The sequence below is a fragment of the Nannospalax galili genome, unplaced genomic scaffold (genome assembly GCF_000622305.1).
Source record: "Nannospalax galili isolate Female #2095 unplaced genomic scaffold, S.galili_v1.0 scaffold800, whole genome shotgun sequence".
Taxonomy (NCBI): domain Eukaryota; kingdom Metazoa; phylum Chordata; class Mammalia; order Rodentia; family Spalacidae; genus Nannospalax; species Nannospalax galili.
In genome coordinates, this window is record NW_008347125.1 from 1035088 (window position 1) to 1047378 (window position 12291).

At 37.2% G+C, this 12291-nt stretch overlaps 1 protein-coding gene across 1 annotated transcript in view; it reads left to right on the forward strand.

Annotated features, from left to right (window-relative positions):
- The window catches only part of Mthfd2l (methylenetetrahydrofolate dehydrogenase (NADP+ dependent) 2 like), a 174194-nt gene that overhangs the window by 23370 nt on the left and 138533 nt on the right, over positions 1-12291 (forward strand). The window contains 2 exon segments of the mRNA XM_029568504.1: positions 2034-2218; positions 2788-2910. Of these exon segments, the coding sequence (XP_029424364.1) occupies positions 2065-2218; positions 2788-2910 (277 nt within the window). The 5' untranslated portion in view covers positions 2034-2064.

Sequence of the window (12291 nt, forward strand, 5' to 3'; positions counted from 1 at the left end):
TAATTATATACTACTACTGAGAAATTATAGAATAATTACTTAATTATAACTATTAAAATGTATAAAGACTGTACAATAGAACTTCAGCCAAGAAATAATAGGTACCCTGAGTAGTTCCCAATAGTAAAATATTTAGTTATTTTTATATTTTGTTTTAAAAATATTTAGTTTTATTTTATGTGTATGGATGTTTTGCCTGTGTGATGTAAGTGCACCACTTGCACGCAGTGCCCATAGAGGCTAGATGAGGGCATTGTATACCCTGGAACTGGAGTTATGGGTGGTTGTTAGCTGCCATGTGGGTCCTGGGATCTAAATCCTGGTCCTCTTCCAGAGTAACAAGTGTTCTTAACCTTTGAACCATTTCTCCAGCACCTCCAGGTTTCACTCTGCCAAACACATAAGGCATAAACTAAGAAATGTTAAGAAGTTGAAATATTTCCCAATATCATAACAGGCCAATATCACCCTGATATAAAAAATATACAGACCTCATACCTATCATGAATAGTGAAAATTATTTAACAATTTTTAGATGGAAATCTACAATATCAGCTAGGTCTGAGAGTTCAGATCTCTAATCTCAGCTACTTGGGAGGTTTGTACCAGAAAAGCAGAAGATCACAAATTCAGGGTTAGCCTGAGCAACTTATTGAGACTCTATCTCAGAATAAAATTTTTAATATTTTTTTCTGTTTCGAGACAAGATCTCTCTGTGGCCTGAGCTGTCACTGTGGCCTTTGTATTCGCAGGAATGCCAAATTGGAACTTGCTATGTAGACCAGTCTGGCCTCAATCTCACAGAGACCTTCCTGCCTCTGCCTCTTGAGTGCTGGGATTAAAGGCATGTGCCAGCCACACCCACCCTCAAAAAAAACATTGAAGGAATCAGAATATAGTTTAGTGGCAGAATGACAAGAGGAGGAAGGTAGGAAAGAACACAAATAAAAAGCAAAAGAATAGAAAAAGAAACCCACAATATTGTATTGGATGGACAATTGGATGGATGTATTGTATGGTTAGGATAGATCAATAATAACCAAGTAAGGTTTATCTCAGGAATGCAAAGTTGGCTTCATCTTTGAAAGCTAATTCAAGTGATTCACTATATTAACAGACTTTTACTGAAAAGGGGAAACAACCACCATAAGACACAAGCAAAGAAGCAAACAACAAAAGTCTGTCTAATAACTTCAGTGGATACAGAAGGAAGCATTTGACTCGAACTCTCACCACGTGAGGACAGAACTAATTTATAAGGAACATATATAACTCGACTCCAAAATACTTTCAGAAGGAACCTTATAGAAAGGCTTCATGAGCTTGACTTACACAAAATTTTCTATGTAATATTCACAACATGATCTATTAAAGGAGAAATTGGCAAGTTGGACTACATCAAAATCAAATATTCTTCCAAATATAAAAATAAGAGAAACCAAAGCAAAGGCTAGTGGAAAGTATTTTAAGTCACACATCTGATAAAAGTCTTGCACCTATGATATGTAATAAAACTTAAAGCTCAAAAATAAGGAAATAATGGGGAAATTACACAATTCGCCATAGAAGATGGTATATGGCACACAGGCACATGGAAAGATACAGGTGGCACAGATTTACCATTGAGTGAGGACTCCTTTCTTTGCTATGTGCTAACTTGATGGGAGGGGAACAGGAGGTTTTTTGGATGTCTTATACTGGCACTAATCTCATTTGCAAAGGCTCTGACCTCATGACCTGATCCTTTCTGAAAAGCTCTACTTCCTGATCTCATAACATTGGGGTTTAGGATTTTGCATATAAATTTGTGGTAATGTAAACACATTCAGCCTATATAAAGTAGGCTATAAAGAAGTAAAAGCAGAATTATAATCCTTCACAAAGTCACAAATACTATTATGAACCTGAAGAATGAATGTCAAATACAGTCAAAAAGGTCAAACTTTGGATGTTCATACTTGTGCCATGAATTTATTCCATTAGACGTGGCCTATTGGCTTTCTAGTATTGAACTTAGTGTTTTGTTTCCACAGACATGAAGCTGTTAACATCTCAGGAACTGAAATGTCCAAACAAATCCAGAAGGGGATACAGCGAGGTGCAGAACCGTTAATTGCTCTTGGGAACAGAAGGCCTTACCTTAGTATCATTTTAGTAGGAGATAACTCAGCAAGCCACATGTATGTCAGGAATAAGGTAAGAGCTGCCTCTGCTGGAGGTGGGCATACATATTTGTTGTAATTGTTACTAAATGTTTCTGTTATTACATACATATCAATAATTGTGAGTGATGATCAAATGTGTCATTCACATAGCGTTATTATTATTATTATTATTGTTATGGATTATCCAATTATCAAATCTTATATTAAATTCTTCCCAGTTTCAGGTTTCTTGTAGAACTTTTCAGTGTGATTTTATATTTTATGTGAGAGGCAATAGGACTATTTTGCATTTAAAGGACATGTGTTCATTACATTTGAATTAATTAATTGAATTATAGACCTCATCTCTTTCCTCTATCTTTGCCTCCTCCTCCTATCTACTGACAGGCGGTTATCCTAGACCAGTGCAAGCTCTCACCTGGAGTGTTAGCCAAAGGATGCATAGAAGTCATGAGAAAATGTCTGTATTGTTCAAATCACCCTCCTCATGGTGATTTGACTACTGACTTTCTAGAAGAGCCTTTCCTTTCAGAGAGGCAGGAACAGAGGAAACCAATCATGCATGGTATAATACTCTATTAACAAGAGCCATGTCTTAGTAAAGTGCTTTCTCTGTTTCCAGGTATCTGTAGCGAACTCATTCTAACACCCAGGGATGTTTCTCAGGAAGAACTTTTGGATATAACTGATCAATTGAACATGGACCCAAGAGTTAGTGGCATATTAGTTCAGTTACCACTTCCAAGTACATAATGTTTTCTATATATCTGATTTGGTCGGGAGAAAGGGAATCCATCACCATATCATGACATTATAGGCAATTTATGAACTATATTCAAAAAAGGATCGTTATACCAGTAATGGGGTAATAGCTCAAAATTTCTGAATGATTCATACTTGCAATGATGAAAAGCTGAATGGAAAATTTAGGCATTGGGAGTACACATCTTACTCTGCAGTAGTCTATAGTCATAGAAATGACCATGAGCTCAAAGTAGGCAGAGATCTTAATAGTCTGTGGGAAAAAATAGCAGTTTTTCTGTATTCCTTAAAATTTTTTATCAAAGCATTAGAAACTCTCTTACTGTGGCTTATAAATGTACAGTGAAATTTAAAAAAAACCAGTATAACTAATATTATGTAATACATCCTTGTGGTGGTTTGAATGAGGTAATCCCCCCAAAGGCTCAAGTATTTGAACATGAGGTCAGCTGGTGGCACTGTTTGGGGAGGGTCATGGCAACTTTAGGAGGTGTGGCCTGCTGGAGGAAACACATCATTGGGGTGGGCTTTGAGAGTACATGGCCTCACCTCACTTCCAGTCTGTCTCAGTTTCCTGCAGATGCTTGAAGATATGAGTGCTCAGCTTTCAGCTCCAGCTGCCTCCTGCCATGCCTCCCCCGCCATGATGGCCTCTTATCCTTCTGGAACCGTTAACCCAATAAACCCTTCCTTCTATAAGTTGCCTTGTTCACGATGTTTAATCACAGCAACAGAGAAGTAACTAATATACCCGTCTGATAGAGCTCAGTTCTGCAGAAGGTGAATCAAGGACAAGACTGAATCCAGCTGTCTCTTGCAAACAAGGGATTGGACATTGACAGAAAACAGCCTCCCAGCCAAGGGCAGAACACCGCCTCCCAGTCAAGGGCAGAACACTGCCTTGGGATAATAAGAATGATAGTGGATGGGCTTGTGTTTTCCTTTCTCACAGACTGGAGCTCTGGGAAAGGGTTTGGTTAGTAACAGAAAAGAAAAACACCCTTTACTTTGAACTTTGCTTGATTTATGTTTTGCATGCTATATTCTTGGCTGACCCTACTCATTAGGTATATAGAGGTACTCTTAGAATTAAACTTGCCTTTCTCCACCTGAGTTTGGTCCTTTGCTTTCAATCATTTCGTCGTCCATCAGCAGACCTGAGTCTCTACACCTCTCTTTTAAAATATCACAAAGCATTTAAATTTCTTTGAAAAATTTTGTCAAGAGTGTTTTAGATAGTGTTGACTTTCTCATTCAACAACTATGACACTCACAAGCATCTTTTCAATGCTATGATGAATTGTCACATTCCTTTCTAAATTTGCACCTTTTCAACAATGTAGCATCTATTGTTTGTACATTCAATGTCATGAAATATCATGAAAAGTTCCTCTAATATGAAGTTTTTGCAGGTGTTCCTTCCTCTGGGGCACTGTATCCTTTTCATCACAATCCCTTTCCTTATCTCCCACCCAGCCTCACTGTGTTCCCTGCTATGTAGCTACAGCTCTTCAAGGATGCAGTGCAGTGTCAGCATTCCAGTCAGCTTTCACATCTCTGTTCACATTCAGTTAGAAGCCTGTTGAAGTGACTTCATCTTGTTTTTCTGTTTGTCAGGATTTTGCATCATACCTCTGACCTGTACTTCACGCAGGTGTAGGTGTCTCCCATCTTTGCTTTGCTGTTCACTGGTTTTCTGATCTGCTGTTCACAGACATTTCACAGCATTATCAAGTCACGTGTCCTTACTGTACTTTCATCTTTATAGGCTAATACCCTCTGTCAGTTTTACTTTTGTAAAATGTCATGTGGGTTATCTCTAGGAGACATAGAGACAATAGATTCTGCTGTCCCTATTTAAAATGCGTAAGACACATTCAGTGCCCCATAAGCAGTGCTCTTGGAAGTACATGATCAGACAATGATAATGATGCACAACTGTTATTTGCATGATGATTCATGAACTGAAGAGCCAACAGCTCTTACATACTCAGTATAGAATAATAAATGAAATTTGAACTATGCTCTTGGGAGACTGATATTTCAATAAACTGTAGTTCTGAAATTCATGTGTCTTTGAACTAAACAAGACTATTGGTATGGCATAGGGTGTAGTGTTTTGTGCTATTTTAATTCTGTAAATTTAGATAAACAATAATTTTGTAACGTGAAGAATGTAAAGCTGTATGATGCTAGTGCATGAGATTAATATTTACTTTCTACATTGTATTAACATTTTCTTTAATCCAAAGACATAACAATATTTTAATATATATTATAGACTTTATGCTGTTTAAATTATACCCCAAATTCAAACTTCAAGTTATTTTTCTCCATTCTACCATTACATTAAAAAGTTATCCAGTTAGAGGGGATCTCAGAAGTTATCAAAGTTTCTCACTGAGAAAAATGCTCTGACATATAATGTTGTAGAATAATCCTTTTAAGATTAAAGTAGTAATATCTCTTACTTTTAAAACTTACAAAGAATTGAATATATGCAATACTGTGATATAAAATAATCATAAGGAAATGAGATTCTGAGATGACTGGGAGTTTATTAACATTAACGATCTGTCAAAAAAGTTTGGGGAGGGCTTGGCAATTGCTTGGCTCATGCAAAAAAATCTATTTTTTTGTTTTTGAATATCCAAGCCATCAATTAACAGTTTGGCACTTTTGAAAGTTCCCCTCTTGGATTTATACAGTATTCAAATGGTTTCATAAAACATGTTACTGTGTTAATTCTTAGTATGTCATACTATCCAAAATTATCTGTAGATTCATTGAAATCAAAATTCCAGTGGTAGTTTTTGAAGAAACAGAAAGTATAATAAAAAAAATTTGTATGGAACCTCAAAAGACCCAAATAATCAAAGCAATGCTGAGCCAAAAAACAAAGCTGGTGGCACAGTGCTACCTGATCATAAAACAATAGCCAGGCCTCAGTAATCAAAACATGGTACTGGAATTGATACCAATGAAAAGCCTGGAATAAATCCACATGTGTGGCCAACTATCTTTCACAGAGTTTCTAGGAATAGGAACAGGGAAAGAAAACATTCTCTTAAGAAATGATATAGTAAGAAATGAATCTCCACTTACAAAATGAAATTAGACTCATCTCAGAGTTTTATATAAAAATTAACTAGAAATGGATTTAAAAATTAAATATATTCACAAACTGTAAACTAAAGAAGAAAAACTTAGAAGGATTGCTTCTTAATATTGGTCTGTGATAAGATTTCTTGTGACTCTAGAATACAAAGCAAAAATAGACAAATAAGGTAACATCAAATGAAAACTCTGATGTACAGTAGCACAGTAAAGAAATAATCAACAGAGTAGAGACAACAAACAGAACGGGGGAAATGTTTGAGAACCATGTATTAAATAATGGGTTAAAAAAAAAAATAGAAAAAGTCACAAACTACTAAGTAACAAAAAAAAGATGACTTGGTTAAATGTGTGCAAAGCTTTGAGCAGACATTCTTTAAGAGACATAAATGACCAAAAGGTATAAGAAAAATGTTCACCCACACTTATCAGAGGAAGAGAAAATTATTAGCACATACCAGTTACGACAACTCCTATCATGAAACAAATGATAAATTGGCCAGGGTGTAGAGAATCCTATCATGAAACAAATGATAAATTGGCCAGGGTGTAGAGAAAAGGCAACCCTCTTGTGTTGTCATTGAAAATGTGAGTTGTTCATTTATTTATTTATTTATTTATTTTATTTATTTATTCATTTATTTAGTCTTTTTTTGAGACCTGTTCTCCCTGTAGCCCCAGCTGGCCTGGAACTCACAATGTAAACCAGGCTGGCCTTGAACTCACAGAGATCGACCTGCTTCTGCCTCCTGAGTGCTGGGAATAAAGGCTTGTGCCACCGCAGTCATTATGTAGAGTCCTTAAAAAATAAAACTACATACAGTCTCATTTCTAAAGGAACTTAGATCGGTATAGCAAAGGTACATGCCTATGTTACAGCAGCATTAGTCAGAGTAGCCAAGGGAGAGAATCATCCTGAATACCTATCAGTGGATGAATAAAGAAAGTGTTGTATATGAATATACATGACTATATAAATATTATTCAATCATACAAAAACCCTTCTGTTAGTGACAAAAATGGTTGAAGCTGGAGTACATTATGCTAAGGGAAATAAGCCACACACAAAGGGACAAATAACATATCATTCTACTTACATATGGGATCTAAAATATGTCAAACTAGGCCAGCAATCCCAGTACTTGGGAGTTGGAGGCAGGGGTGTTGGGAGTCCTCAGCTATACAGTGAGTTCAAGGCTAGCCTTGGCTACAGGAGACCCTGTCTCAAACACAGAAACAAATAACCAAACATCCAACAATATCTCAACATCATAGAAACATGGTAGAATGGTTACCAAAGACTGAAGACTGGTGCGTGTGTGTGTGTGTGTGTGTGTGTGTGTGTTTGTGTGTTCATGCACGTACACATACATAAGGTATTGGCCAAAGGATGTAAAACTTTAGTTGGATATGATGAATAAATTCTGGAGACTTGTTGTACAATGTCATAACTATAGTTGATAACATTTGCTACAAATGTGGATTTTACATATTCTCACTATATAAAGCATACATATGATGTGTTGGATGTGCTGATTAGCTTGATTCAGCCACACGTAAGATGTACAAGTTGCAGAACAGTGTATTACATACCACAAATGCATATAATTTTTTAAAATTAAAATTATTTTAGAGTTACTTTCCCAAACTATTGTAGTTCCTTTGTCAGAAGTATCTAACGACATGAGATTTAGTTTGTCTTTTATCAATTGGCCACTAGATGACAGTAGTGATCTATCTCTACTTGATAACTACATTGCTTACACTCAAGTATTCTTTTCAGAGTCAGAAACAGCTAAAAGTACTACAGAAATGGATGCTCTGAGTACTTTTCTAGTTGAAAGCCAATAATATGTATACAAAATGACAGTGGTTAGTATTTATTGCTCTAAGTATTTTTTATGTGATGCAATTTATGTCTGCTGTCTCTGAATCCTTACAATAATCCTATTGAGTTACATATTTTTCTGATCAGATATTCTAGAAACAGAGAGATTAAATAACTTCATTCTAAGTTACTGAATTTGAATCCAGGCAGCCTGAGGCCCCATTCTAATATTCTTAACCATAGTTTATTGTGGGAATGACTTTCTGGGAAAGACTCTGTAACAAGTCTTTACAAATTGAAATTTTACATAGCTTTGTAAATCAAGTTAATCATATATTTGAGAACATTTAGAACTATGTATTCCTTCTAAGAAAACAAATGTAATCAGTCCTATAATTGGGAATCCTGATGTAACTAACTCTTATAAGCTAAGCTGCATGTATAACTTTAACCTTATACCATGTTCCCTATTTATGACTCAGTTATGCCCTTGACTTAGAACAATATGTGCATGAGATGATGACGTTGAAAACGACATTGCAGACAATGTCTCTACCACAAATGTTGCAAGCAGCATGGGTATAGGTTGATGAGATCTGTGTGTGCTGTTCTGAGTCAGTAGGGTCAGAACCCTTCTTTGTAAAACTATTATCGTAGATTATTCATGCCATGCCTAATATACTATTCAATAAATACGATTGGAGCCCTTTGTTAGACATTAGTGTGGAATAGACTAAGAATAGAGGAAGAATAGAACAGACCATTCTAAGAGAGAAGTTCTGAGAGGAATCAGAACACCTTAGACTTAGAACAAGATCAGGTACACTCTTGGTCAAACTACCCCAAGTGTGAAGTTTCTCACTATTGTGGCATCTCCACAGTTCATATCCTTACCAGGATACTTGTATTAACTAGTAAGGAATACGACTGTTTTGGTGCATGAATTTTTTTTTTTTTTGACAGTTTAATTCAGCTGGGTGTAGTGATGTATGCCTGCAGTCCCAGCTTGGGCTACAGAGTGATATTCTGTTTCAAAAATGAAAATAAAAGCACAAGAGTAAAAGCAAACAAAGATGTTTTAAAGTATATAAACTATGAAAGCATTTAGAGCTCAGCCTGAGGAAAGAATAGGCACTCATTTAATGCTCATGACACTTACCACTAGGACCTGTTTTTATCTGTGGTTTATCCTTAAGGAAACCGAGTAAAGTGAATAACTTGTGAAGCTCACAGGGATGGTGAGTAGGAGAGCACTACCTGAACCAGTGGCAGAGGCCTTTGAGAATCCTAAAACAGGGTGTGCAGGGCAGGTTATCTGGAGAGATGCCTGCTCACCCCGGTGTCTTTGCTTCAGTTCTGAGACATTCGCTACTCAATTATTTCCACAATATATGAAATATATAGAATATACTGAAAACACTTACTCCACTGTATCTTTTTGTAAGGCAGTTGTTCATCAAGTATTCCCTTTGGTGATTAGTTTCAAAGCAATTGAAAATTAAATTTTTCTGATTTTTATAAGGGAATTGAATAGAAAAATGGGAGTAAAACATGATTATAAGACTGAATCTAAAGGAAGAAAGATGAGTTGGAGTTTATTGTGCATATTTAGAAAAATAAAATATTCTAACAATTATTGCTTAAGAAGATGTAAATAAAGTTTTCATTGGTAGGGACAGAGACAGATGTGTTTGACTAGAATTTAATTCTTTGTTTAGAACAAAAAGTCTTATAAACTACTTTTCACAAGTTCTTCAAAGTGATGAGCACAGAACACTTACTTTTCTAAGTTCTTGGTCAGGGCATGACTTTCTCATCTTCCTTTACGCCTTCATGCTTATAGAGCCATTCATTTCTAAATTATTTCTAAATTTTAACCTGACCTTTGTTCTAGCATTTTTTTATCCATAGGAAAACCCCCAGATCTATGTTTTAGTGTTCAGGGAAATCTCACACAGTGGGAATTGCAGTTCACATTTTATCCCAGCAATCTACTGCTATGTGGTTCAGTCAGTGAATGTTATTGAGCCAACGAATGAGCCCTGTCCACCTGCTTTTTATTGCTGACTTAAATTTCATTCCCTTGCATCTATTTCTACAGCTAAAAGAGTGGTTATATAAGCTGTGTCACCACTTAGCATTTGATAAGGATTTTATACCCTCATACTTTGCTTCCTATAGCTATATATTTACTATATAAAGGGAATGCAGGGAAAATGCACATTTTATTGCTTGAATGGGATGTAGCTTCTAAACTATATTGGTTGTTTTTCAAAGGTACTAGAGCTTACTTCTTTCCAAACTTCAGGCCTTAGCTTAAGAGAGACACCTAACCCTTGTGGTTAGCTACTCCGCAATGTGACTCGGTTCCGACCTGCAGAACTTCCACCTGGGTACCTGGATTGGGGGGTGGGGCCGTAGATGGGACAAGCGACAAGAGAAATGGAGACAAGACAGGAGTCTGATCAAGTCTCGTTTATTGAAGCTCAAGCAAGAATTTTTATAGAGAATGAAAACAAAGGAACACAGACTGCAAACCATACATCAGTCAGAGCATAAGGGCTCTGACACACATTAAAGGAGGAATCTCTGATTAAAGTAGAATAGAACCGTATGTAGAAAAAAGAGCAAGGCCGTGGGCCAAGGCTATCTAGCAAGGCTATCTGGCCCCGGCTTTAAGCCAAGGTTTTGGGCCAAAGTTGTAAGGCCCAGCTGCGAGCCAAGGCCGTGGGCCCCAGTTGCCTGCCAGAGTTTCCAGGCCAAGGCTGCGGGCAAAATGGAAAGCTGCCAGCTCAGGCCTGTCAGCAGTTTTGAGAGGTAGCTGAGACTCAGTTGAACCTCAGGCTCCCAGGCTCCCAACATGGACTTTTGAAACATGTTTTGCAGGACCCTGAGATGAGATAGAATGAGGACCTTATTTCTATTCTCCAATTACATATTTGAAAATTTCATTTTTTAATATATGAGATATATAAAAACTATTTATCTCTTTGTTTTGGGATAGAGCCAAGTTACATAGAAACATTTGGTCTGTCTTAGGTCTCTACAAGGGGAGATTCTCCTGCACCCATCTCTGGCTGTCCAGTTCATCTCTCAAGGGAGATGGCTAGTAGCACCATCATAGCAATGTGTCCCAATCCGCTCTTGCTCCATAAGATCAAGGCGATGGTAATGGACCTGTACTGGTTTAACCACATGGAGTTCCTCTATCTGCTGTTTAATAAAGACTAACAGCCTTTTCACTAAAAACGGCCCAAGTATGAGAAGAAGCAGAATGATAATAAGGGATGTCATAGAAGGAATCCAACAAAGAAAAGGGGAATCCAGCCATCTAGAAGGGTTTTGATAGAAATTATGCAGCTTGTAGCTGATGGTCTTCAGGGTCTGTATTTTCTGTTCCACCAATCCTGATTCATTGACGTAGAAACAGGATTCTTCCTTAAGAAAAGACAAGTACCCCCCTTTTCTGCAGTAATGAGATCAAGGGCTCTACGATTTTGAAGGGCAACTTGAGCCAAAGAAGTTAATTGGCGTTGCAAGGACACAAGGCTACTGGCTGTAGAATCTATAACTTGCTGTAATTGAGAATTAAATTCTTTTGCAGTATAAAGCGTATGCCCCAAAGCCCCTGCAGAAAGACTAGCAGAAACAGTAAGTCCTATCCCGATTGCAAAAGGAATAAACACCCCTCTCTTAATGTGGGGGCGAAGTAGCCAGGCAAACTCCTTGGGTGTATACATATTTAGCTGGGGTACAATAGTAATTAATACACAGGGTCCTGGTGAGGAAACAGCAATCTGTTGATACAGAGATTCATTGCACCAGAAAGACGTAAGAGGAGGAGCACATAGAGGTGAACTAATATAACGATTGTTATGACATGTAAAAGAGGGAGAAACATAAACAGTGGTAATATAACAGAGAGAAATATTTTGAGCAGGATTACGAAGTAACGGAATTGATGACATAGGAGGAGAAGGTACAATGCCAGCAACAGCAGTACTAAGTGCAGAAGAATCATTAACAGGAACCGCACCCAGCAAAGGCCAAACCAAGGAAGCACACAACATACACGATGAAGCATTAATATGAGAAAGATTCACTGGCAGGAAATATTTAAGGACCCTGCCGGGAGTAAGGCAAACCCCGATGGGAGCCTATAACTCAAACCTCTATTTCTGAAATCTCTATTAAAAATTTTTCCTCGGACTCCGTCCAGCCACCTGACATTCCAAGGATCATCTATATGAATTATGAATTGACCATCATCATAACTCAATATGCCATTTTTGCCAAAAGCATCATGAAGGCGGCAATCCCAATACCTACATCTGCCATATGTATCACTATCTGCAAGACAGCTGCCTTTATTATCATAAGTGAAACATAGGAAAGGTCTTGATTTGGAGGATAAAATAG